At 46.4% G+C, this 27250-nt stretch overlaps 1 protein-coding gene across 3 annotated transcripts in view; it reads left to right on the forward strand.

Moving 5' to 3' along the window:
• The first annotated feature begins 7181 nt into the window (after positions 1–7181).
• The window catches only part of serac1 (serine active site containing 1), a 192664-nt gene continuing 172595 nt past the window's right edge, over positions 7182–27250 (forward strand). For 2 of the 3 annotated variants that reach the window (XM_085982102.1, XM_085982104.1), the window contains exons 1-5: positions 7183–7296; positions 13026–13062; positions 15089–15225; positions 19704–19793; positions 22615–22746. In XM_085982102.1, the coding sequence (XP_085838228.1) occupies positions 7224–7296; positions 13026–13062; positions 15089–15225; positions 19704–19793; positions 22615–22746 (469 nt within the window). In that variant the 5' untranslated portion in view covers positions 7183–7223. Of the gene's footprint in view, positions 7297–13025; positions 13063–15088; positions 15226–19703; positions 19794–22614; positions 22747–27250 lie in introns of all 3 variants that reach the window. The other variant, XM_085982103.1, reaches the window with a different exon arrangement.

Genomic DNA, 27250 nt, shown 5'->3' on the forward strand with positions numbered 1-27250 from the left:
CCCCCCCCGCCGAGAGCCGCGCTCTCCAAGCCCCGCCCCCCCGGCCGAGAGCCGCGCTCTCCAAGCCCCGCCCCCCCGGCCGAGAGCCGCGCTCTCCAAGCCCCGCCCCCCCCGGCCGAGAGCCGCGCTCTCCAAGCCCCGCCCCCCCCGCCGAGAGCCACGCTCTCCAAGCCCCGCCCCCCCCCGGCCGAGAGCCGCGCTCTCCAAGCCCCAGCCGGCCCGCACTCCCGTTGCCGGGGTAACCCGATCCGCACTCTCGAGAGCCCCGCCCCCCCCCCGCCCGAGCTGAGCGCGGAACAGAGTCTCACCTGCTCCTGCTGCGCGCGCACCCTGACCCTCGTGGCTGACGCCGTTGCCCCGGGTAACGTGACACGGCGGGGGGGGGGGGTGGTGAGGAGCTTAGCAGCAGCCCAGTTACCTAGCTCGGGCCTGGCTGGGCAAGAAAGGCCCAGGCTTTCAGGCCTAAGAAAAAAACGGGCAAAGGTAGGAAAAAGAATGTTCAGGTGAGATAAAATATTTACAAATGAGTGATTTATTTTAAAAGAATTTAATAAATTGAATTTTATTTTGCTGGAAATGTATATTTGAAAAGAAAGACGCAGAAAGCAGGAAAAAGAATGGAAGCAAGATGGCGGCTACTCACCTCGGTTCAGAACGATAAGGCCCGCCCACACACGCACCGATTGGTCGACCGCCAGGTGACCAAAGCGTAGGATTGGTCAATCGTCCCGTCACTCGACCGTAGGAGGGCCCGGCCGCATGCGGCAGCAAGCCGCCGTACGATTGGTCGACCTCGAGGTCACTCTGTCGCTAATGAGCGGATAATGAGATGCTAATGAGCGGAACGTTGAAGGTTTTTCAGATACCGCGGGCGCGATTTTAGCCCGGCCGAAACGTAAATACGCTTAAAACCGTCTCGGAAGCGTAAGCTTTCTTTGGAGGTGACGCGCGCGTAGGTACGCCCTGTAACTTTCGAGCGCATAGCCCGACAGACGCACAGGCGATGACAGACAGAATGACAGCCAGACAGATGTACCGATTTATATATATAGATGATGATTCTGCATTGGACTAGGCTGAATTACACTGCTTCGTTTCTGCATTAGAAGGACAGACAGAAGGACCGATTTATATATAGACTAGCTGGGGAGCCCCGCGTTGCGAGGGCAATTTTGGGGTGCTTGGTCTCCCTGCCCCTGTGTGTCCCCCCTCTCCCTGTCATGTCCTCTCCCTGTCCTATCCCTCCCTCCCCTCCCCTCTCTCCCTCCCCTCCCCTGTCTCCCTCCCACCCCCACCCTCCCCCACCCCCTCCCCTCCCCCACCCTCTGTCCCTCTCTCCGGCCCCTCCCCCTGCCTAGCGCCTGAGGTCCGGAGCTGAGGTCCCCCGCGTATCGCGCGGCTGATGGACGGCCGCTGTGGGCGGGCGGGCGGCGCATGCGCGGTCAGTGTGGGCGGCGCGAGCCCCCCGCGATTTCCCGAGGCTCTCCCCCCCCGCGATTTCCCGAGGCTGTCCCCCCCCCCCGCGATTTCACGAGGCTCTCCCCCCCCCCGCGATTTCCCGAGGCTCTCCCCCCCCCTATTAAATTGTTATTTAATTCCCTAACACATCATTAAAATATTTACCTTAGTTCCCTAACACACAGAAAGTGTGGGGGAAAAAATTGTGAAAAATCAAGATGGCGGCCACTCACCTCGGTTCAGAAGGATAAGGCCCGCCCACACACGCACCGACTGGTCGACCGGTCAGGTCACCGAAGCGTAGGATTGGTCAATCGTCGAGTCACTCGACACTCAACTGTAGGACGGCACGCGCCAGGAACCCGCCGTCCGATTGGTCGACCTCGACTCACACGGTCGCTAATGAGATGCTAATGAGCAGAACGCTGAACGTTTTTGGGATACCGCGGGCGGGATTTTTGTCCGGCCGAAACGTAAATACGCCTATGACCGGTCCGGAATCGCAAGCTTTCTTTTGAGGCGACGTGCGCGTCGGTACGCTCTGTAACTTCCAAACGTATAGAGACCGGACAGACATCGGGACAGACAGAAGAGCCGAGCCCCGCGTTGCGAGGGCAATTTTGGGGCGCGAGGGCAATTTTGGGGCGTTTGGTCTCCCTGCCCCTGTGTGTCCCCCCTCTCCCTGTCATGTCCTCTCCCTGTCCTATCCCTCCCTCCCCTCTCTCCATCCCTCCCCTCTCTCCCTCCCTCCCCTCCCCCCCTCCCCTGTCTCCCTCTCCCCCCCCCACCCCTCCCCTCCCCCACTCCCCCGCTCCACTCTGTCCCTCTCTCCGGCCCCTCCCCCTGCCTAGCGCCTGAGGTCCGGTGCCGTTGCTGAGGTCCCCCGCGTATCGCGCGGCTGATGGACGGCCGCTGCGGGCGGGCGGGCAGCGCATGCGCGGTGAGTGCGGCCGGCGCATGCGCGGTGAGTGCGGGCGGCGCATGCGTGGTCAGTGCGAGCGGCCCGCGGGAGCGGCAAGGCCATTAGCGAGTGGGAAACTTTGGGCGGATATATAGATAGATAGATAGATAGATCGATAGAAGATAGATAAAAACTCTTACTATCTGTTTTTATATTTTTTGCTAATTTACTTTCATAATCTATCTTCCCTTTCTTAATCAATCTGTTTGTTATTTTTTGCTGTCTTTTAAAGTTTTCCCAAACCTCTATCCTCCCACTAGATTTGGCTACCTTATATGCCCTTGTTTTTAGTCGAATACTATCCTTAATTTCTTTACTTAGCCACGGATGGCTGTCTTTTCTTTTACACCCTTTTCTTCTCAGTGGAATATATATTTTTTGGAAGTTGTAAAATAACTCCTTGAATGTACACCACTGATCATGTATCGTCTTACCCTTTAATCTATTTTCCCAATCCACTCTACTCAATTCCGCTCTCATACCTTCATAGTCTCCTTTATTCAAGCTTAGCACGCTTGTTTGAGATCCAACCTTCTCACCCTCTAATTGAATATGGAATTCAACCATGTTATGGTCACTCATTCCAAAGGGATCCTTTACTAGGACATTTTTAATTAATCCCGTCTCGTTACACAGGACCAGATCTAAGGTTGCTTGCCCCCTGGTCGGTTCAGTTACATACTGCTCAAGAAACCCATCCCTAATACACTCAATGAACTCATCCTCAAGGCTGCTCTGCCCAATTTGATTTGTCCAATTAATATGATAGTTGAAATCCCCCATAATTATAGATGTTCCCTTATTACAAGCCTCAACTATTTCCTGATTGATACTCCGTCCAACAGAGTTGCCACTGTTCGGAGGCCTATAGACTATGCCCACTAGTGTTTTTTTCCCCTTATTATTCCTTACCTCCACCCAAACTGTTTCATTATCCTGATCTTTTGACCCAATATCATTTCTCTGTATTACAGTGATTCCTTCCTTTATTAACATAGCCACCCCACCTCCCCTTCCTTCCTGCCTGTCCTTCCTGATCGTTAAATAACCTGGTATGTTTAATTCCCAGGCATTGTCACCCTGCAGCCATGTTTCTGTAATGGCCACAAGATCATACCCATATGTAGTTATTTGTGCCATTAACTCATCTATTTTGTTACGAATGCTACGTGCATTCAGATAGAGAACTTTCAAAGATGTTTTGTGACACCTAGTTCCTGCTTTTGCCCTTTTTATTACTTTACCTTTTACTCCATACCTTCTGCCCCTTCCTGACACGCTCTGGTTTTTAATTTCCCCACTGCTACCTAAGTCTATTACCTTCTCTGTTGTCATTTTTATTATTTGCTCTCTAGGAACCGTTAGTTTAAAGCCCTCTCTACAGCCCTAGTTATATCCTGCACCATCGACCCTATTCCCACCAAACTGCTGACCATCCAACTTCCCTTCCTGACCCCCCAGGTTAGCAGATACTGTTAATGTTCCTCTCCTCAGGTACTGTTCCCCCTCTCCTTTAAATATGCCGTCATCAACACTCGCCTCAAAATACTCACCCTTGACCAATTTGTCCTTGCAAACTACCATCCCATCTCCAGCCTCCCTCAAGTCCTTGAACGTGCTGTCGCCTCCCAAATCTATGCCCATCTTTTCCCTGACTCCATGTTTGAATCCCTGCCACAGTACTGAAACTGCCCTTAACGATGTCACAAATTAGTCTATGTGACTGTGACATCTGCTGCTGAAACCCTCATCCATGCCTTTGTTACCTATAAAAACATAACAATTCTTTTTCGATCTGTTGACAGAAGTGTTGGAGCATTGCCGTGTGAACCACATCCAGGAATTGACGCGTGATCTCTGTCCTCAATCCATGAATTGCTCTGTTTGTAATGATGCCCACTCTAGGGGTGAAGGGTCAGTGTCAATAAGCAAACTAAGTATTGGCAACGCCACTTGTCACTTCAATATATAAATCTAAGGCTGTTTATTCTGAGACAGAAGGAAATGAATAAAAGTTTCAGATGACCAATATCTCCCAAAAGCATGAATTTAGCTTGGGACGGGAAGGTATTGCACTTATTGTCCTGGCATACATTTACCCTTCAATCAACATCACTAAATCAGATGATCTGGTCATTATCACGTTGCAGTTTGTGGGAGCTTGCGTTTCCTACATTACAACAGTGACTAAATTTCAAAAGTACTTCATTGGCTGTAAAGCGCTTTGGAACATCCTGTGGTCGTGAAAGGTGCTATATAAATACAAGTCTTTGGGTTTGTTGGCACCGGGCCCCGCTCCTTCCTCTCCCCGGGGCTCCGGGCCCCGCTCCTTCCTCTCCCCCGGGGCTCCGGTCCTTCCTCTCCCCGGGGCTCCGGGCCCCGCTCCTTCCTCTCTCCGGACTTGCTCCTACCGCTCTCTTGGGGGCTCCGGTAAAGGTCGCTGAAGGTAAGCATGCAGGTGCAGCAGGCGGTTAAGAAGGCAAATGGTATGTTGGCCTTCGTAGCAAGAGGGTTTGAGTACAGGGACGAGGATGTCTTGCTGCAGTTGTACAGGGCTTTGGTGAGACCGCACCTTGAGTATTGTGTGCAGTTTTGGTCACCTTACCTGAGGAAGGACGTTCTTGCCATGGAAGGAGTGCAGCGAAGATTCACCAGGCGGATACCTGGGATGGCAGGAATGGCGTATGAGGAGAGATTATGTCAATTGGGCTTATACTCACTGGAGTTTAGAAGATTGAGAGGGGATCTCATCGAAACCTATAAAATTCTGTCAGGTCTGGACAGACTAGATGCAGAAAGGATGTTCCCGATGGCCGGGGAGTCCAGAACCAGGGGTCACAGTCTAAGGATAAGGGGTAAGCCATTTAGAACTGAAATGAGGAGGAATTTCTTCACCCAGAGAGTGGTGAACCTGTGGAATTCTCTGCCACAGAGGGCGGTGGAGGCCAGTTCATTAAATATATTCAAGAAAGAGTTGGATATATTTTTTGAGACTGAAGGGATCAAGGGATATGGGGAAAAGGCAGGGACAGGGTACTGAATTTGGATGATCAGCCATGATCTCATTGAATGGCGGAGCAGGCTCGAAGGGCCGAATGGCCTACTCCTGCTCCTATCGGCTCTGGGCACCGCTCCTTCCTCTCCCCGGGGCTCCGGGCCCCGCTCCTTCCTCTCCCCGGGGCTCCAGGCCCTGCTCCTACCTCTCTCTGGACTTGCTCCTACCTCTCTCTCCGGGGCTTCGGTCCTTCCTCCTTCCTCTCTCGGGGGCTCCGGGCCCTGCTCCTACCTCTCTCTGGACTTGCTCCTACCTCTCTCTGGACTTGCTCCTACCTCTCTCTCCGGGGCTTCGGTCCTTCCTCCTTCCTCTCTCGGGGGCTCCGGGCCCTGCTCCTACCTCTCTCCGGACTTGCTCCTTCCTCTCGCTCCGGTCCCTGCTCCTACCTCTCTCTCTCTCGGGGGCTCCGGGCCCTGCTCCTACCTCTCTCCGGACTTGCTCCCGCCTCTCTCTCGGGGGCTCCGGGCCCTGCTCCTACCTCTCTCCGGACTTGATCCCGCCTCTCTCTCGGGGGCTCCGGGCCCTGCTCCTGCCTCTCTCCGGACTTGCTCCCGCCTCTCTCTCTCGGGGGCTCCGGGTCCTGCTCCGACCTCTCTCCGGACTTGCTCCCGCCTCTCTCTCCAGGGCTCCGGGCCCTGCTCTTGCCTCTCTCCGGACTTGCTCCCGCCTCTCCCTCCGGGGCTCCGGGCCCCCCCGCTCCCACCTCTCCCTCCGGGGCTCCGGCTCCCTCCGGGGCTCCCGCTCCCACCGGGGCCCCCGCTCCCACCTCTCCCTCGGGGGCTCCGGGGCCCCCGCTCCCACCTCTCCCTCGGGGGCTCCCGCTCCCACCTCTCCCTCCGGGGCTCCGCTCCCACCTCTCCCTCCGGGGCTCCCGCTCCCACCTCTCCCTCCGGGGCTCCCGCTCCCACCTCTCCCTCCGGGGCTCCCACCTCTCCCTCCGGGGCTCCCGCTCCCACCCCCACCTCTCCCTCCGGGGCTCCCGCTCCCACCTCTCCCTCCAGGGCTCCCGCTCCCACCTCTCTCTCTCTCTCTCTCTGGGGCTCCGGGCCCTGCTCCTACCTCTCTCTCTCTCTCAATTCAATTCAAATCGCTTTATTGGCATGACAAGTTACATCTTATGTTGCCAAAGCATCGGAAAACATTCATGTTTGTTCACAAAAATACAGATCTATCCATACAGTGTATAAACAGATATATCCCTGAGTGTATAAATATACTTTCATATAATTTATATATACTCTTTTCTTATATTTAGTGGTTGTCCCTCTGTTTATGGCAAGCTGTAACATAGTGTGCCGCTAGTGTTACGCAATTTCTCTCTTCCCCTAGTAGGTATGGGAGTTTTTGGTCGTCATTCAAATTTCTGAATTCCAGGCATATTTTTGTGAATTTTGGGTAGAAATTCTCCCTTATGCCCTGATATTTTCTACAAGCTGTGAGGAAGTGCATCTCTGTCTCCACCACTCCCTGACTGCAGTGAGAGCATATCCTGTCCTCTCTTGGTAGCCGGGTCTGTCTGTGTCTACCTCTCTCTGGGGCGCCCTGCTCCTCCCTCTCTCTCTGGGGCTCCGGGCCCTGCTCCTACCTCTCTCTCTGGGGCTCCGGGCCGTGCTCTCTCTCTCTCTTTTGTTGCATTTCCCGCCATCTTTTTAAAGGCCGCGCCTGCGCACTGCGCTTGCCCAATGAGGTGGGCGACGTGCAATCGCAGTGACGCTGCGTCACCCCCGGGCTGAACCGGGCCGCTGCTCCATGGCGCTGGCGGGGCGCTGGCTGTGTCGGGTTCGGGCTGCGGCCGCTGGCTGTCACCGCTGGAGGCGCGTCAGTAAGGCAGACATTCTGAAGGGCCTCAGCCGCTTTCGGGGATGTTATTGTGATTATTGATCACAGGGCTGGTTCTGTAATTAATGTTTCATCTGGAAAAATCAGACATTGTCCGAGTGTGGCCTGGGATCAGAGTGTAACCCGGGGTCAGAGTGTGTCTCAGGCTCCCTGTGCACTGCCGGCCCAGGGTCAGAGTGTGTTTCAGGCTCCCTGTGCACTGCCTGCCCAGGGTCAGATTGTAACCCGGGGTCAGAGTGTGTTTCAGGCTCCCTGTGCACTGCCTGCCCAGGGTCAGAGTGTGTCTCAGGCTACCTGTGCACTGCCTGCCCAAGGTCAGAGTGTAGCCCAGGCACCCTGTGCATTGCCGGCCCAGGGTCAGAGTGTAACCCGGGGTCAGAGTGCGTCTCAGGCTCCCTGTGCATTGCCAGCCCAGGGTCAGAGTGTGTCTCAGGCTCCCTGTGCACTGCCAGCCCAGGGTCAGAGTATGTCCCAGGGTCAAAGTGTAGCCCAGGCACCCTGTGCACTGCCGGCCCAGGGTCAGAGTGTAACCCGGGGTCAGAGTGTGTCTCAGGCTCCCTGTGCACTGCCAGCCCAGGGTCAGAGTATGTCCCAGGGTCAAAGTGTAGCCCAGGCACCCTGTGCACAGCCGGCCCAGGGTCAGAGTTTCTTGGGCACTGTGTGCACTGCCGGCCCAGGATGAGAGGGCACACGGAGAGTGATGTTCAATCAGTGACTGGAAGTGAGCATCATTGGCAAGGCTTTGAAGGTTTTGCAGTGACAATTTGCATTGATTGACAGCCTTACACTGACTCAAATGTCCCAAGCTGCTTCGTAGGAGCAAGAGTTGGCTGGCCTGCTGATGTGGTGTGAGAGATCCGCACCCCCCCCCCCCCCCCCAGGGAGGAGGCACTCTAATTGAACCTGGCACCAAATGGAGCACCGTGCTGGGACAGGTTTAAAAAACTATCGGGATAGACCCTGTTGGACCACCTGGCCATTTTGTAAACCAAAGTGGAACTTGGTTTTAAATATTCTGCAAATGTGGATGCTACCACCTCTCCTCTCAGTGCATTTAAAATGTATTGGCCAGGAGCAGGTCAGTCCATTAATGTAAGTACTTGTGTACAGAACTGTCTCCTGGTCACATGAGTTAGAGTCTGAGATTGGTAGCTACAGTTGTAGTGCAGCCAGAATACTTCTGAGGGTGTAATATATTCCAGCTGCTTTCAAGTTCACTTTTAAAACTGTTCAAAATGTCCTGTGTCATTTGATATTTTCTCAGATCACTTTTTCTTTCCTTTTCTATTTCTTTCTTACTTTAAGTGCTGTTAACTCAACATTCCTCAGCCAGATGGGCGTGCAGGTGACTTAGACCCGGGACTTTGGCAGTGCTGCTGTGTAATTGGCCGGTGTGGAGGGTGTCTTCCCTTCTGATACTCAAATCCTGGAGCCTAAATTCCAAGAATCTCCTTCACTGATGGTTCAGCTGTGGTTATCAACTCCTCCTGAGAGTTGTGCACAGATCTGAATCCTATTACTCTGTGGCACAAACAAATAAAAACATTACAATAAATCTGACATTGGCTGCATGGAACGTCAGAATTCATCTTGAGACACAAGACACAGAGAAAGACTGCACTTGTAGTATATGAACTGCCTCACTATGATGCCGGCCCTGCTGCATTGTTTGAGGCCAGGCTCTCTCAGAAGGGACAACTGGTGGAAGGTGGTGTTAGCTGTATCTTCTGCTGCGACTGGACAGGTGAATTGCTGCGTACTACTGGTGCAGATTGGTGACTTGTAGTTATATTACTGATGTTGAATAGTCTACCAAAAGGCATCATCAAATGAACATTGATGAGAAACAGAGGACACACAACTCTGCTGAAGTGAAGGCACAACACAAAAGCGGCAGTGATGTAGTTCAAGATAATTTGCTGCAAATGAAAAATTATTGATGGGACAAAAAAATGAAATGCAGACCAGAATGAAACATCACTTCTAGGATGTGGTAAAGGAGGTACTGTATATGGCCCCAAGTGTCTGAAGACTGTGCATGGTGTTACCTTTGTCACTGGCAAGTCTGGGATCGTGCACAGATGATGCAAGCACTTTCAGGAACTATTGAACAGATCATCCATCATTAAGGCTGAAGCCTTCAACAGAGTCTCTCGAGGCCAAAAGTAATAACTTGGATGAATTGCTGAAGTTAGTAAAGCCATCAAAGCAATGAATATCAGTAAAGATCCAGGACCAGATGGGATGCCTCCAGAGCTACAGGGCTCTGAGTGACCAACGACAGTTTTCAAAACATCAGGAGAAATGCTACTGTCCCACAGGATCTGAAGCACACACAATTGTTACTATCTGCGAGTAGTAGGAAGAGTAAGAGTGTGGCAACTATTGTGGAATGTTCACTTCTTTTGACAGCTGGCAATATAAATTCAGGACTACATCCCAGTGGCCTGGAAAATCTCATCAACTCCGTCCTCTCCGAGGCATGATCTGGCTTTAGAGTAAGTTGCAACACTGACACAGCTTTTATCATCTTCAAGAGAAATGGGTGCAACAGCATAAGGACCTCTTTACTGCCCATATTGTCCTGACTGAGTCTGTGGAAACTGCTGTCCACGTTTGGATGCTCAGATAGGTTAGTCCAGATTGCATGTCAGTTCCATGATGGAATCCTCAGTAGGGTGAATGCTGGTGGTGTACTGTCCAAGACTTTTACCATCACCATCAGAGTCAAGCTAGGGGTTGTATGCCCTCACCTAGGCTATTTGGCTGCTTCCAAAAGGCTATGCTTGACAATGCAATAAGAGTGCTTAATATGGGTATTCACATATACTTCTGCACACCAGGAAGCTCTTCAACCTGAACAGACTACGAGCCTCGACCAAGAAGGTCATGAGCTTTTTTGCAGATGATTAAGCTCTAGAGGCTTACACTCGGGTGGATCTTTAGCTCATTACTGACCAAATTGCCAAAGCAACAGAAATCTATGTCCTCGTCATAGGACTGAAGAAACGAGAGGTTATGCATCAGCCAGTCCGGAAAACTATTGCACTAAATTAACCATTGGTAAGATTGAACTAAATGGTATTAACAGGTTTACTTATTTGGGATGCACGTTGCCAGATGATGCACTAAGAGACAATGAAGTGCTCTTGTATCAGGAAGCCGACTCTGTATTTTAAAGACTGAAAAGATGTACAGTATTTCAAGCATGGAATCGTGTTAATGTTGTCCTCACTACCATTCTGTATGATGTGAGTTCCGGAAATGTTTTAGTTTGTGCGATGTTGTTGATGCTGGCGAGGCTGGATTTATTCCCCTGAAAAGATTCCCCTTGCTGCAGTCCTTGTGGAGCTGGTGCTCCCGTGATGCTGTTAGGTAGGGAATTCCAGAATATTGATTCAGAGACGATGAAGGAATGGTGACATGTCTGAGTCCGGATAGTGGGGAACTTGGAGGTAATGGTGTTCTCATGACATTGTTGCCACCTTCACATTTGACAGCTTGATAAGTTCCACCTCCAGTGGGTGCCATCCATCATGCACATCAAGAACAAAATAACCAACTGTGAGATACTCAAGCAAATAAGTGTTCAGCCCATGTGGATAAGAGCACAGCTGTTCTGGTTAGACCATGTCCATATGGAAGACTGGCAGATGACAAACGAGATCTTCAACAGCGAGCTGGAACAGTGCCAAGTGGAAGCATGGTGCGCAGCTCAAGTATAAGAAAGAAAGAACTTACATTTATATAGCGCCTTTCACAATCTCAAGACGTCCCAAAACATTTTACAGCCTATTTTTTGAAATGTAGTCACTGTTGTAATGTAGGAAACACGGCAGCCAATTTGCACACAGCAAGGTCTCGCAAACAGCAATAAGATAATGACTGGATAATCTGTTTTAGTGATGTTGGCTGAGAGCTAAGTATTGGCCAGGACACTGGGAGAACTCCCCTGCTCCTCTTCTTAAATGTATTGGTATCTTTTACGTCCATATCAGAGGGCAGATGGAATCTTGGTTTAACGTCTCATCTGAAAGATGGCACCTCCGACAGTGCAACACTCTTATCAGTACTGCACTGGAGTGTCAACCTGGATTATATGCTCAAGTCTCTGGAATGGGACTTGAACCCAAAACCTTCTGACTCCGAAGCCTGAGTGCTGCCCACTGAGCCACAGCTGACACTTTAATATTGGTGTAAACAGCTGGGAAAATCTTGCAGCTGATCATACGAGCTGCCATATGCCAAAGCACGACAGTGTCCGCTGGCACAAGCACCAGCACGTAGAGCTTCCGCAGCAGTGAAAACATGAACAGCAGCAAACTAATGACCGCTTGCCTTTCTCACGTTGGCTTCAGTAGTTATAAGCGCACTCATGAAAACTTGATTCTCTTTCCAAAAAGGATCATCTTCGAGTGCGAAGGGCTGTCAAAAAGATTATTGGTCTGGTATTGGAATCCTTATTTTAATCTTGATAGTCGATTGAACTGTTGACCACTGTTCCAAGAGGCTTTCCAACAGGATTGTCCTGGTTTCTGAGATAGCTGAAGTTTGCTGGTTCCTCACGAGAGAGAATATCGGAGGGCAGGTTAATCTGGGCGGGTGCAGTGCATTCTCCTGGACCTGTTGGCAGCTTTGAAGACCTGGGAGTTGATCACCTGTCTGCCTCTTCTGTTAACAAATGGTGCTTGTCACAAAGTGGATGTGGGAAGGGAAAGAACTAAAAATATGAAGAGTTAATAATTCTTTAAAAAAAATAACCCACTGCACTGTGAATGTTGCAGTTCGATTGAAGTGTACTGGAAATAGCCATATTTCTCTTTGTATTAGAGCACTTTAACAATTGCATAGTGAAATGGAGGGCTGTATATTGAAGGGGAATAGTACTTTTTTTTGGGGGGGTGGTGGTGAGTAGTGGGAGATGGAAGAATACTTTTTAAATCTCAAGCACGGTAACCAGAAATGCTGTGGTTGTCTCAGTTTCTATTTTGACTTGTAGAGGCAAAAAATGCAGTCTCATGGTGACCTGTTAAATAGCTGCCAGGCAGAGAGGTCAACCTCGAGTCCAGATGAATGTCCATTCGTATCGAAGGGACAGAAAATCTGGTCCAATCAAATAGGACGGGGGGATGTACCAGACACAAGGACCAACAGGACAGGTCTCCTCTTGGGAAGAAGGTATTCCCTCTGACCTCAATATTTCTGGGCACGTGCAGTAGACTTCTTTACTTCTTCCATCCCCATAGTGTTATTTGCCCATTAAGATGTGTGTAATACATATTAATTACTGCTGTGCCTTAAAGTGTAAAGAATTTGAACATGTTAATTGACTAACTTTCATCTAATTCCCTTTATATTTTGCCCCGGGAATTACTTTGCATTTGTAGACCTGGATATGTAAGCTGCTGCTCGGTTACGTAACGTCTCAAAGATGATTGCTGTTTGATGCATTGGTGTCATCACTCACTCACCAAGTCTGTCTGGATGACTTGAATTAATAATAAAGTCTTTGTTGGCTTTCTGCTAAGGAAAAGATAAGACGTGAGCAGATAAAGCAGTCCTATATTAGCAAACTGTCCACTTCTTTGAAATCAGATTTATCATCTTCAAAGCACAGACTGTGTTTATCTGCTTAATTCGTGACCTGACAACAGTACTCTCCTCTCGAATTTAACTTCTAAAATTATTTTATCTTTTTAACTATTTTGGCAGAAAAAGTTGGAAAATATGCTGGGCTGGTTATTGTGGGGTAAGTGGCATGTTTTAGAATGGACATTTCGCCATGTTTGAAGTTATTATACTACATGTCGGCTCATATCTGAAATATATACAGCTCAAGCCTGCAGTGATTGATTGGGGCCTGGCCCATCACACACTGAAGGAAGTTTTAGGTTGTTGCATTTTCAAGAACATAAATAAGCTTCTCAAATAATAGAAAAGCCTGTGTATCCCTTGCAGTGTCGTAACCCTGCACTATCATGCCACACAGCAAATGTTCTTTCCACTGTGCTTAAGCCATCTTGAATGAAAAGTGATGGTTTTCTCCACATTTTTACACAACTATGTATTATAGAGGACCTCAAAAGCGTCCAAGGATTACTGTCACGTTAAACAGTTCTGGAAAATGTCAATAACTCTGGTGTAGTTTGTGGAAAAAAAGTGTCAATTAAATTATTGTGAGCAATTTAAAAACAGTTAAAGTGGAAGGTAACTGTGTGTCTTTTCTTCACAGAATTTCTTTCTGCTGTTTTTTTGCAGTGAAGTAATCTTCACCTTCCAGGCCGACAGTGGAGCCCTGTAACAATGTATTTTAGGCAGCTGCTGTGCAGTAGTCCTAGATATTGAGCAGAGTGATCCCCTTAGTACGCCTGCTCCACAGAATTCAGAGAATCTTTGCTCATCTTGCCAAGGCTGATTGTAGCAAGTTTAACTGTTTTTGTTCAGCTTTTATTCTGTTTATTACCATTGTACAGCCACACAAAGCTGCTGTCCTTTTGGGTTGGCACCACTCATTCAGATGAGTTTCCATTTCCCCAACAGCAACTCAACAGTTTGACAATAGCTTGAGCCAAGTGCATCTTTAAGCAGATGGAATTTTAGGATGATTATATTGAGATGTACAGTGTAAATACAAATATTTTGTATCGGTCTTCATGGTAGAAGACACTAAAATCATCCCAATAATGGATAATCAAGGGGCTATTGGAGTGGGGGGGGGGGAACTTAATACAATCACCATCACTAGAGAAAAAGTACTCGGCAAACTAATGGGACTAAAGGTGGACAAATCCCCTGGACCCAATTGCCTGCATCCTAGTCTTAAAAGAGGTGGCTGCAGAGATAGTGGATGCATTGGTTGTAATCTACCAAAATTCCCTGGATTCTGGAGAGGTCCCAGCGGACTGGAAAACCACAAATGTAACGCCCCTATTTAAGAAAGTAGGGAGACAGAAAGCGGGCAACTATAGACCAATTAGCCTAACATCTGTCATTGGGAAAATGCTAGAGTCCATCATTAAGGAAGTGGTAGCAGGACATTTAGAAAATCATAATACAGTCAAGCAGAGTCAACATGGTTTTATGAAAGGGAAATCACGTTTGACAAATTTGCTGGAGTTCTTTGAGGATGTAGCGAGCAGGGTGGCTAAAGGGGAATATATTTAAGCTGGCGATAGACAGATTTTTGAATGGTAAGGGAGTGAAGGGTTATGGGGAGCAGGCAGGGAAGTGGAGTTGAGGTCAAGATCAGATCAGCCATGATCTTATTGAATGGCGGAGCAGGCTCGAGGGGCCAAATGACCTACTCCTGCTCCTATATCTTATGTTCTATTATGTTTTTATGTAAAAGAATTACAACATTTACTCAGTATAAGGAAGTCATTGAGTCTCAGGCTTCTGCCATTGTTAGGTAAAAAAACTTTATGCTTCATTCTTGATCTGTCACGTCACCAGAACCATATGATCAAATTTGCTACCTTTTACTTCAACTGCCCACTGAACAGCAGCTGAGAGAGAAATATATGAATTGCGTGTGATCCTTCATCAGGGTTTAGTCGAAACATCACCCAGAGATTCTCCAAGTGCTCACTGGGCCACAATGTGTTTCCAACATTTTCTATTTTAATTTTGGATTTCCAACATCACATTTTTTGATTACCCTAAACATATGTATTCAATGGAAACGTGTTTATAAAAAAAAAAATCAGGTTACTTGACCTTACATTTTTTTCGTGGTTTGTTGAGTGAATTAATCTGTCTTTTCTTGCCTACTTTAGCGGCTGCATATTTATTACCTATGAAATCTTGGCACTGGGAGAAAACGTGACTCTTGACACACAGGCTGTAGAACAAGAGAAACTGAAATCATCTATCTATGTGCATACCATTCCGCTAGAACAGCAAGGCTTGCAGGGTGAGTCCTACCATTTACATTAAGTTTACTCTTTTTTTAAAGATAGGTTTTTTTAAATTAGTTCCTGGGATGTGGGCGTCGCTGGCAAGGCCAGCATTTATTGCCCATCCCTAGTTGCCCTTGAAAAGGTGGTGGTGAGCCGCCTTCTTGAACCACTGCAGTCCATGTGGTGAAGGTACTCCCACAGTGCTGTTAGGGAGGGAGTTTCAGGATTTTGATCCAGCGATGATGAAGGATCGGCGATATATTTCCAAGTCAGGATGGTGTGTGACTTGGAGGGGAACTTGGAGGTGGTGATGTTCCCACGCGTCTGCTGCCCTTGTCCTTCTAAGGTCCTGTAGAACATTTGTGTATGGTCAACCCCTACAAATACCCCTACACTTCCAGAGGCCCCCTAACTTCTGACCAACAGCGTCCCCTATCCAAAGGATTATAGTGCTGTCATTGTAGAAAGCGTTATTTAATACAGAAATAGAAATAACAAGCTAGGAAGTCAACAAATGTGGAAATCTGATGACATCAAGGACACTATGATTTCCCTTGAGCATCCTAAGGCCATGGGAGCCTAGATTATGTTATACAATTCCTACAGAACATAGAGAACAATGAGTAACCATGTAACCATGATGTTTGGATTACACAAATGGAAAGACCGTCTTGTTAGGATTCCTTAGCCAAATGATGTGGAGGTCAGTTTCACTCCCAACCTTCCCTGATTGGTGTTCCTTCTGCATGATATGCTCATGTTCCTGTGATGTGTGTGGTGGGGCGGGACTTCCTCTTCATCCTGTGTTTCTCCTTCCTGTCCATGTGGTCTTCCAAACAAAGGACCACATGCTGACCCCCTCCAGTTTGAATTTGTCCGTTATCATCTCCTAATTCGTTCGCAATTTCGATCTCCACACAATAGCAGTGGTTTTATTACGTGTAGGTTACAGTCCTCCCTTAAATGCCTCTCATGTTAATTCATATGCAGACATTTCACCAGAGTTAGAGTAGTATATGTATTCTGACCAGACATAGTCCCCTTTTATCCCCTACAATACAATATTTACAACACATTTGACATTATTAAGGCTGATCCTGTAACAGTTCCATTGCACGCTTATGTTTTCTTCCCTTGTTCTTTCTTTGTTTATCTCTTGCCCGCATTGCCCACTCCAACATAAGCACGATCACACACATTAGCTGTAACCATAGCAGAGCTTGTGAGCACAGTCTTACCCATGGAGCTCAGTCTATACGATTAAATCGCAAATCCCACCAAGAAGTCGCCTCATCCATTAACGAGGTTATTATTTTGTCATTAGCATCATTCCTCGCTTTCAATACTGAGAATGTCCTTCCCACTTCTCCAGTTCGTTTCACAAACTCAGTGAGATTTTCATTTATCCAAGGTAGCCCATATCCAAAGATGGACACGTACTTCTCCAAATCTTCTACCCCGGTTGATGCCTTACCTTGCATTGGATTCTGATTCATCAAAGGCAGAATAGTTCTGTTCCCAATTCTTACCATTCTTTTAGGTTCAATACACATAGTATTGTTAGATACCAGACATATTGCAGCATTCTTTTGTCCATATTCATACTCTGTTTCTGTGGTGGTCCAACAATAGACACCCTGTTCCTTATAAACAATGGTGGCATATTGTTTCGACCTTACGGCAGTGACCTGACACTGATACTTGGACATCCTTGTCAAGTTAAATCCACATAACGGCTCTTCATTATCCAAGACATTATACATACACATGGTGGTTCTTCCTTGGGTCTTACATAGATGTAATTTTACCTCATAGAGAGATTGGTTATATTTAACAACATATCTGGGCAATGATGTATATATTTATATAAAACGCCATCTTTCAGGAAACCCATATTGGCTACCTTATACACCCGCCGTGGTGCCCAAGGTTTGGACATTACGGGCATTCTTAGTATGATTCCTATCAAGCTATCATCGCTAGTCTGATTACATTCGTGTGGCGTGACACGTACCACAGTAAGACTCCGCAACTGACACACTGTCAAATTTGACTGATACCTTTCTGCTGCCTTAAGATGTTTATCTTCCATCCAAGATGGAACCCTTCCCACAGCTATTCTATTCAAAGTCCTCCCTATGTCTTGTAGAATCCAAGAACTCATCATCGTGCATGCATCATTTTGTGCTGCCTGATCAGAGGCGTTTCTATCCTCTCTTGTCAAGTTGTTGATGGCTTGTGCCTGATTTTCCAACAATTGACCAATCTTTGCATGTGAATTGTCAAGGTCAATTCTGCTTCTATTTGTACTTTATCAATGCCATTCTGGTTTCTTAATGCCTGCTGTATCTTTTCTCTCTATTTTCCCAATTGATAGTTCAAGCTCATAACACCCCCTGTGTTTACCCATCCTAACACGGTATTCCACATTTTTTGTTGCTATATTATTGAGCAAACTGCTCTTCCTCCTCTGTGCCGGAGATTTCGGGGCTTCAGGCTCCTCCCCTGCGGTCACTTGATTGCTATTTTCTTTCCATAAGGTTTTTTTTAACTGCGTTTTCCTATTTCTTAGCCAGTTTCTAATGGGTTAGAAACCATAGGCACCATATCGGCAAGGCAAGACTAGACACATTGATAATAACCTCCCTCGCATCTAATACAACATCATGTAACATTGACAACTCACTTGGAACCAACACCAATCCGTTAATTGGAGCAGGGAATGGGATGGGGCACTTTTCACTCCCCTCATCGGGTGGCACTGGTTTCTCTTTCGCCTTTAATTGAATGGCTTCTTTGGACTGATCAGGACATTGAATATTATCATAATGATTTTTAATTTGAGGATCATCATTGGAGAAATTTCTGTTTACACACATATATACTCCTGTGTGATTACCTGACCAGAAATTTGTCCAATAGTAACTTGTCCCATTAACTAACGGGGTAGCTACGATTCCTCTTGCCTTCCTCAATCTCAGGTTATTTTTGGTCTCACCCAGGATCGTCCCGTTTGGGGTTGTCTCATTTGAGCACTTTAAACAAATCCATTGCCCCCCATGCACCCTCTACTCCGTTACCCTCACTGTCACATGTTATAGTTTGATTTTTAATTATTACATTCATCTCATTTACAACAGAAAGCCCTGTATCCAGTGAGGTTATGGTTCCATTGGTGCTGTTTCTGAGCTGCTGTGATTCCTGATATAGTTCAATCCCATCCACCACAAGCATCAAAGCGCTCAATGCGTACTGGAGTTTCCCCACCCTGGAGCTTCTGTAACACATGACACAGTTAATATTCACATACTCTTATTTACACATTCAACATAATTTCATTTTAGGTTTGCTCCCACCTCCTCCTGAGGGTTGTGGACCACATGTTGACCTCCTCCATTTTGAATCCGTCCGCTATCATCTCACAATTCGTTCTGAACTTCGATCTCCACACGGTAGCCGTGGTTTTATTACGTGTATAGCAACTTACAGGCTGTTCAAACTTCAATCTAATTAAACGAGTTTAATTGCCCTGTCAGTCCAACTTTATTAGGACACTTCTGCCAAGGTTGACTTCATCCCTTGTAATTTGTCATCATGGCAGATTTAGGATTAGCACAGAACATGGATTTCAGACATTGTTGACAGCAATAGATTTCTATTTGGACTCCTGAGGGTAGATTTTCAATTTCTTGCAATGCTTGAGCCATAGTGTGTGCCTTTTAAAAGGAATATTTGTTAAAAGTGGCTAAGTGAATTAGCACACTGTTTCTTCACCTCTACTAGCTCAGCTTGTATCTGGCTCAGACTGATGCTAAATTCTTCTCTCTGTACTGGAGATGGATCTTGCGTGAAATGAGCTTTAAAAACCCTAACCCAGTTCCCTCTCGAGTGGAGCCCCTACAGTTCAACACTATGGCAACAAATTGATGAACCCATTCTGAGGCATCATTCAAGGTTGGAGCAGTGTAACGGCAGCTTTATCGAGGTTAATCCCAGCTGTATGTAGTGTGAAACTGTTACTGGGTTTATGGAGTGAGAATAAATTTCCTGTTCTTCAACATTTCTAACTTGATCAAACAAAAATTCTCCCTTCTACTCCTACTCTCAAAGTGGAGTGCAGATTTGATTTTTTTTAATTTGTTCTTGGAATGTGGGCATCGCTTGCAAGGCTGGGATTTATAACATCCTTGGTTACTATGTGAAGGTGGTGGTGGCCCTTCCCCTAGAATCACTGCAGACCTTGTGGTGATGGTAATCCCACGATGATGTTGGGTAGGGAATTCTAAGATTTTGACCCAGCAACAATGAAGGAAGAGTGATGCATGTCCAAGTCTTGGACTTGGAGGCGAATTTGGAGGTGATGATTATACAGTTTTTACATTGGATGGTGATCTGTTCCAACCAGAAAGTTTGTATTTTTTTCCCATAATCTTCCCATTCACAAAGCCCATGTTTTGTTCGTACTATGTTCATTGTTTTTGCTGTATTTCAGGAATTACCAGCAAGACCAGAAAGCAACTGCACAGGGCAGTTAAAAGACTGGTGCAAGCCACAGCCGAGATCTTTTCATGGCCACTGGATGGTCAGTAAGTCTCAATATTTCCATTGTTACTATAGGATGGAGTCATAGCACTAGACATGTTTAATCTTTAAAATATGAATATAAGCTGTTACATTGAAGCAGTGGTGTAGCACGTTGGGATAGCCTTATGTGATGCAGCACATTGAAGTAAGCAACGTGTGCCTGCAGCATGTTGGGGTAGTGATGTGTAATGTTGCACATTGGAGTAGTGATTATGTTGGTGCAGCGTGTTGGAGTATCCAGATGTTGGTGCGGCCATTGGAGTATCCAGATGTTGGTGCGGCCATTGGAGTATCCAGATGTTGGTGCGGCCATTGGAGTATCCAGATGTTGGTGCGGCCATTGGAGTATCCAGATGTTGGTGCGGCCATTGGAGTATCCAGATGTTGGTGCGGCCATTGGAGTATCCAGATGTTGGTGCGGCCATTGGAGTATCCAGATGTTGGTGCGGCCATTGGAGTATCCAGATGTTGGTGCGGCCATTGGAGTATCCAGATGTTGGTGCGGCCATTGGAGTATCCAGATGTTGGTGCGGCCATTGGCGTATCCAGATGTTGGTGCGGCCATTGGAGTAGCCAGATGTTGGTGCGGCCATTGGAGTAGCCAGATGTTGGTGCAGTAGCCATTTGAAGCTTCAACTGATGTATTGGTTTTTCACCTTTTCTAACTAAACTAAGTGGTCTGATGCTGATTCTATATTCTTCATTCCAAGATGTGCAACTTCTGTAATACATTGAGCACTTGATTTGCCATCGGGATCACCAGCCCATGTGGCTCAGTCCTCTGCTGGGAAGAAGCTGGTTGGTGCATCAGGCCATTTACTTAAGGAATCGGTGGCTCGTCCTCGATGAAAATGGGCCTGGAGCAGCTGGCATAGTTGTTGTAACCAATGTTGTAACAGCATGTTGTAACCAATACTAAGGAAATGGCTACAAGAAAGATACAGGAAACTTTGGATTTACCGGCACCTAAATAACCGGAAATCTCGGTTAACCGGCAAAATTCAGGAGTAGGTTCAGGTAAGTTTTACTTCATATTGTACTTGCCTTGCTAGATCTGTTGCTGTGCAAGGGTGTGGCTGCAGCTGTTGCTAAGCTACAGAGACGCTTGGAACTTGTGGCCATTGTTCTGAACCTGTTGTTGTTGCTTTATACGGAGCTCTCATCTCTCCGTATCTTTTACTATAGCTTTCGGTTATCTGGAATTTTTGATGAACCAGCACCATGTCGGTCCCGTCGGTGCCGGATAAAAAAAAGTTTCCTGTAGAAGAAAGAGCTTGCATTTCTATAGCTCCTTTCATGATCTCCCGATGTGCCAAAGTGCATCACATTAATGAGTTACTTTTGAAATGTACTTGCTGTTGTAATGTAGGAAACATGGCAGCCAATTTGTGCACAGCAAGCTCCCACATACAGCAATGAAATAAATGACCAATTCAACTGTTTTAGTGATGTCGGTTGAGGGATAACTGTTGGCCAGGACACTGGGAGAACTCATCTCTTTTATGAATAGTGCCATGGGATCTTTTTTTTACATCCACCTGCTCTCTCAAACCGGTTTGATGTCTCACCCGAAAGATGGCACCTCCGACAGCACAGCGCACCCTCAGTACTGAACTGGAGTGTCAGTCTAGATTTTGTGCCCAATCTCTGGAGTGGGGCTTGAACCCCAAACTTTTTAACTCCGAGGTGAGAGCGCTACCACTAAGACAAGGCTGTACCCAATTTTTTTTATACCATAGAATGTGTTTGACTTGCGTTCCTCCTCGTGCTTCAGAAGTTCTGGTGAAAGATTGCCAATTTGTGTTGCTTACCTCATAACCTTCCTCCTTACCCTTCCTGTGCATGAAAAAACCCAAAGCACATCATGATCTGGAATTATCTTGAATCATCAAATTTAGAACAATTTTGTCATGAACATTGAACTCCGCTGTTGATGCCAATCACAGTCAAATAGCAGTTAGCACTCACTGAACTTGGTTTTTGTTCCCTGTTGGATTTCAGATGTTCTGCCCCTCTAATGAAATGCTGGCATCCATGCAAGCACAGTGGCAATGTTATTCTTCATTTGGACAGTGATTTATGTTCAAATCATAGCTTTCACTCACTACATTATTAGGCTATAGTCTGGGAGTCATTTTTCCAAAAGCCGACTGGGCTGCCTCAGATAAGGGGGAAGAATTTAGTGTATGTTTTCCTCACATCCTGGTATCGCATGATACAATGATGGAGTTATTGATTTGGCACGGCAATCAATCTCTTATCAATTGGCCTACAACTAACCCAGGCGTGAGCTGAAGAAACCCCCAGTGGTGGAGAGCTCTGGGAACCAGAGGTCCAAAGTCACCTGTTCCTCCTGAGCACACTGCACTCACCACACCTCACGCCTCAAATTACTCCTGTACCGCGTCCCAAAATGTGATTTTGGAAAAACATGCAGATTAAAAGTTTTTGGTGGTGAAAATTATGCTGTGTGCGCAATTTCTTTCTTTTAATTTAGAACCGGTGAGTGCAGTCTCCTCGGTGTTTTGTTCCTGTCTTTGCAGGTGTTCTCTTTGGATACAGGGGACAGAATTTGTGCTGTTTCCTTGTTTGTAATGTAGAATTCTGAACTGAGTACTTGGGTTGATGTCTTTGAGTTGAGCTCCACTCGGTCACTGCTGTAGGGTGTGTAGAGCCACTCTTTTATTTTACCAGTTGCTTTGCTTCAATAATTGTTATTCCTAAAAACAAAAATGACAGCAGGTTTTTGTTTTATGTTTTTAAATATGTAAGTGACCTGTGCAGCTGCTTAAATTGTCACAGTTCTTTGTGTTTTACAGAGTATTACATGAAACTCGATGTGGAAGACCATGAGTCTGGTTTGTGGCTTCTTCTAAAACGAACTCGGTCTACAATTAAAGCAGTCCAAGTGCAGGCTGTTCAGGAACTGGCAACGCAGCATCACTGGCACGGTAAAAAAAATAGGACGAGATGTCCATATTTAACCAGTAGATTTTGCCATTGTCACCTTGCCATTTAGCACTCCATTTCCTACACTTCCAGCGTTGATGTTTGAGCTGCAGTAAAGAAATTACACATTCTGGAGTTTGGAGAACCAACAAGTTTACAGCACAGGAGGAGGCAATTCAACAACAACAACCTGCATTTATATTGTACATTTAACACGGTCCAGTTCAGCCCACTGTGTGTCTGCCAGCTCTTTCCTTGACCAATTCTAAACTATTTCCACTGCCCTCCCAATATCCATGCAGCATCTTTTGCTTGGAATGTTTATCTGGTCGTCTCTTGAAATATGCCATGTACTGGTTAAACAAATCCTAGTGAAATTTTGGGGGGGGGGGTGGGTGGGTGGGGAGAAGCAGATCGAAAGTAGAATATAATGTGTGAGAACTGGTAATCAGAAACTGGGTGGTGCGTTGGGATAACACGATGCCTCTTGCTATTGGGAGCTATGTTTGATTTCAGCCAGTCTGACAGAATGAAAGCCGCCTCAGTTACAAGAGCCAGACATGAAGCGAGTTTGGGAAATCTGAACCTAATTCCTAGTAGGCACAAAACTGCCCACAGATTGGCAATATTACTGAAGCCTTGAGGAGAATGGTGTAGGAAATGGTAACATTTATACCCAGCTCTGAACCCCCCTGTTTAAATAAGTGCTTATAGACATCGATAACATTAGTATGGCCTCTTCAACTTGTTCAGTAACAAGGATGCATGTTCTGGGGATTATTCCTAGCAGAGTGAAGGGGGAAGTTCCAAGAACATTTTTCCACACAGAGCATTATTAAAACACGGAGGGGTAGAGTCTCTGTTTTGGGTGCAATCTGGAGATTGGGTTGATTGGACTTATACTTGCTGGAGTTTAGAAGAATGAGAGGGGATCTCATTGAAACTTATAAAATTCTAACAGGACTAGACAGACTAGATGCAGGAAGGATGTTCCCGATGGCAGGGGCATCCAGAACCAGGGGTCACAGTCTAAGGATAAGGGGTAAGCCATTTAGGACAGAGACGAGGAGGAATTTCTTCACCCAGAGAGTGGTGAACCTATGGAATTCTCTAACACAGAAGGCAGTTGAGGCCAATTCATTAAATATATTCAAGAAGGAGTTAGATATATTTCTTGAGGCTAAAGGGATCAAGGGATAGGGGGAGAAGGCAGGGACAGGGTACTGAGTTTGGATGATTAGCCATGATCTCATTGCAGGCTCGAGGGGCCGAATGGCCTTCTCCCGCTCCTATCTTCTATGTTTCTATGTAAAGGATGCAGGTGCAGGCGGGGAAATCGGATTAGGGTGGCTACCTCCAGTTGAAGAGCTAGCACAGGTGTGATGGGCCGAGAGGCCTCTTCCTCTGCTGTAATTTCCATGTTCATTGCATGTTGCAATTTATTTGTCCTTTTTAAAGTGTGACGAATGATCTCTGTTTCTGCTGATACTATGAGATCCTTGAAAACTGTGGAATACTTCACTTTTTGAGAGAGCAGTGGTTTTGTTTTTTGAAGTAATTAAGGAATCTGTGTATATATTAATCAAAAATAGAGGCAAGCGATTACAAGCTAGTTTCACAAATTCAGTGATTCAAATAACATGATAAACCACCTTGGCACTGCCAATTTGTGTCTTTATTTAACTGCCTTATAACTCCTAGTAGCTCTTTGTGTGTGTGAATAATAGGATGAAACAGATTTAGAGTAAAAGGATAGTCAGAGGAAAGGTGGGGCTGAATAGGGACAACATTCGAAATCTTGTGTAGGCCGAGGGCATGGCTGAGGTATTAAATGAGTACTTTGCATCTGTCTTTACTGAAGGAGAGGATGCTGCCAGTGTCACAGTAAAGGTAGAGAAATTGGTTAGGATAAAAATAAAGAGGTATTTAAACAGCTAGCAGCACTCGAAGTAGAAGAGTCACCCGGTCCAGATGAGATGCTAGCTGGCTGAGGGAAATAAAGGTGGAAATAGCAGAGGGTTTAGCCACAATCTTTCACTCCTCCTAGAATATGGGAGTGGTGCCAGAAAACTGGAGGCTTGCAAATGTTAAACCCTTGTTCAAAAAAGGGGAGAGAGATAAACCAGGCCAGTCAGCCTAACATTGGTACTGGAGCAACTTCTAGAGACCACGGGGGTAATTTTAACCCCCAGAAACAGGTGGGTTTGGGTTGGGTGGGATGCTAAAAAAATGTTAAATATCAAACCCGAACCCAACCATTTTCGCCTCGAACCTGCCCATTTCTTGTCCAACCTGCGACCCCATGCAATCACCCACCTCCCCCGCGATCTCTACCTGCTTCTGGGCTGCAACCTCTTTTGGAGCGTTCCCCACCCGACAGGGAGCCAAGCCTGTCCTGACCAAAACTCCTCTTCCATTTCCCCCCCCATCCCCTGGGCTTGGAAATCCCAGCCCAGTAAATATCGGAACCTGTAATTCAGGACAATTGTCACTTGGAAGAACAAGGGTTAATAAATGGTACCCGACATGGATTTGTTAAACACAAATTGGCCCAGAAATTCGGGTCTCCATGGGTGAGTACGCGCTGGGTACCCACCCGTAGGCCCAATGAAAGTGCCGGTTTCGTGCATGCACTGCGCATGCGCAGGAAACCGTAACTTCCGTTCCCTTAAAGGAAGGGGTTCAGAGGTCGAACGCGTACGCCGGAGAGGCAGCGCGTTCGCCTGGAACTTACGTTTTTTTTCCAGGTTTCTCCGGGAGGGTAAGTCTCCAGCAGTTACACTTTTAAAAAGCAGGTGCAAGGCCTGCTTTTAACAAGGTAAGTGGTGAATTAATTAAAATTAAAAATTTTTTCCACAGGTTTATTATTTTTAAATACTTTAAAGAAAGGTAAGTTTATTTTTAGCCCCGTTAGAACATGTAATTAATTTTTTCAAAAATTTAAATTATTGTTTAAAATAGTTATTTTATGTAATTTATAGTCATTTTATAAAAATGTGGGGGGAGAAATTGGGTGGAGCCGCAAACGGGGTGCCAAGCTCGCCTGGGTGCCGGATTTAGCGCAGCGTTTGGAGCAGTAGCAACCGCCGGAGGCGCGCTAGGTAAGTGGGGGTCGGAGGCTTGCACCCGTGGGAAGCCTCCGACCCGAATTTCTGGGCCATTGTGTCTGATCAACTTGATTGAGTTGTTCAATGATACAATGGCGAGGGTTGATATATTGTGCATATCTGCTTTCAGAAGGCATTTGATAAAATGCCACATAATAGACTTGTTAGCAAAATTGAAGCCCATGCGATTTAAAGGGGCAGTGGACCCGAAATTGGCTCCGAGACAGAAAGCAGAGAGTAGTAGTGGAAGGTTGTTTATCAGACTGGAGGGAAGTGGACAGTGGCGTCCTCCAGGGGTTGGTATTAGGACCACTGCTCTTTTTGATATACATTAATGACTTGGACTTGGTTATAGGGAGCATAAAGCTTGAAAATGTAGTAAACAATGAGGAGGATGGTTAATGGACTTTAGGAGGACATGGACAGACTGGTGAAATGGGCAACACATGGCAGATGAAATTTAATGTGGAAAAATATGAAGTGATGCCTTTTGGAATGAAAAATGAGGAAAGGCAATATAAAGAAATTGTACAATTTTATAGTGGGTGGAGGAACAGACACACCTGGGGGTTCACATACACAAATCTTTGAAAGTGGCAGGACAAGTTGATAGGGCTGTTAAAAAAGCATATGGGATCCTTGGCTTTATAACTAGAGGCATAGAGTACAAAAGCAAGGAAATTATGGTAAACCTTTATAAAAAAAAAAAAAATCAGTAGTTAGGCATCAGTTAGATTATTGTGTCCAGTTCTGGGAACCACACTTTAGAAAGAACGTCAAGGCCTTGGAGAGGGTGCAGAAGAGATTTACTAGACTGGTTCCAGGGATAAGGGACTTTAGTTATGTGGATAGACTGGAAAAGCTGCGTAGCTTTTAAAGCTCCTTATAATAATTTGTCCGTGACTACACAAACCACTCTGGGTACAGGTATATTGTGTAAAGTAAAACAGGTTTATTAAGCATTAAACATCCAGCACAAAGAATGTAATACTTAACAAGATGATAGTCACAGTCTGTTCATTGAACCCTGGCGTTCCTTCCGAGTGACTGTGGTGCAGTCTCTTTATTCTCTTGCTGTGTTCTGTTGACTGAAGCTTCTCATCCTCTGGTTTTGTGCTGCTTCCAGTGTTCAACAGCTGTTCCTTTATATCTTTTTTCCCTTCAAAATACATAGCAACTTGCAGCTGCTTGGGCTATCTCACCATTCTGACCTTCAAGTACAGTCTATGATTCCCTCCTCTTTTCTTGTCAATCATCTTATGAACTCGTTAGTTCCACTCAGCCTATTTCTGTGCATAACAAAATACCCTTATCTAAGAACTTCACTTTACAGAACATCCTTGAGGTGTTTTCTAAACAGTTTGTCTATTCTACTGTTTCTAAAATGAAGGCTCCAACT

The sequence above is a fragment of the Somniosus microcephalus genome, chromosome 3 (genome assembly GCF_052327205.1).
Source record: "Somniosus microcephalus isolate GS21.2 chromosome 3, FLI_Smic_1.0, whole genome shotgun sequence".
Classification (NCBI taxonomy): Eukaryota; Metazoa; Chordata; class Chondrichthyes; order Squaliformes; family Somniosidae; genus Somniosus; species Somniosus microcephalus.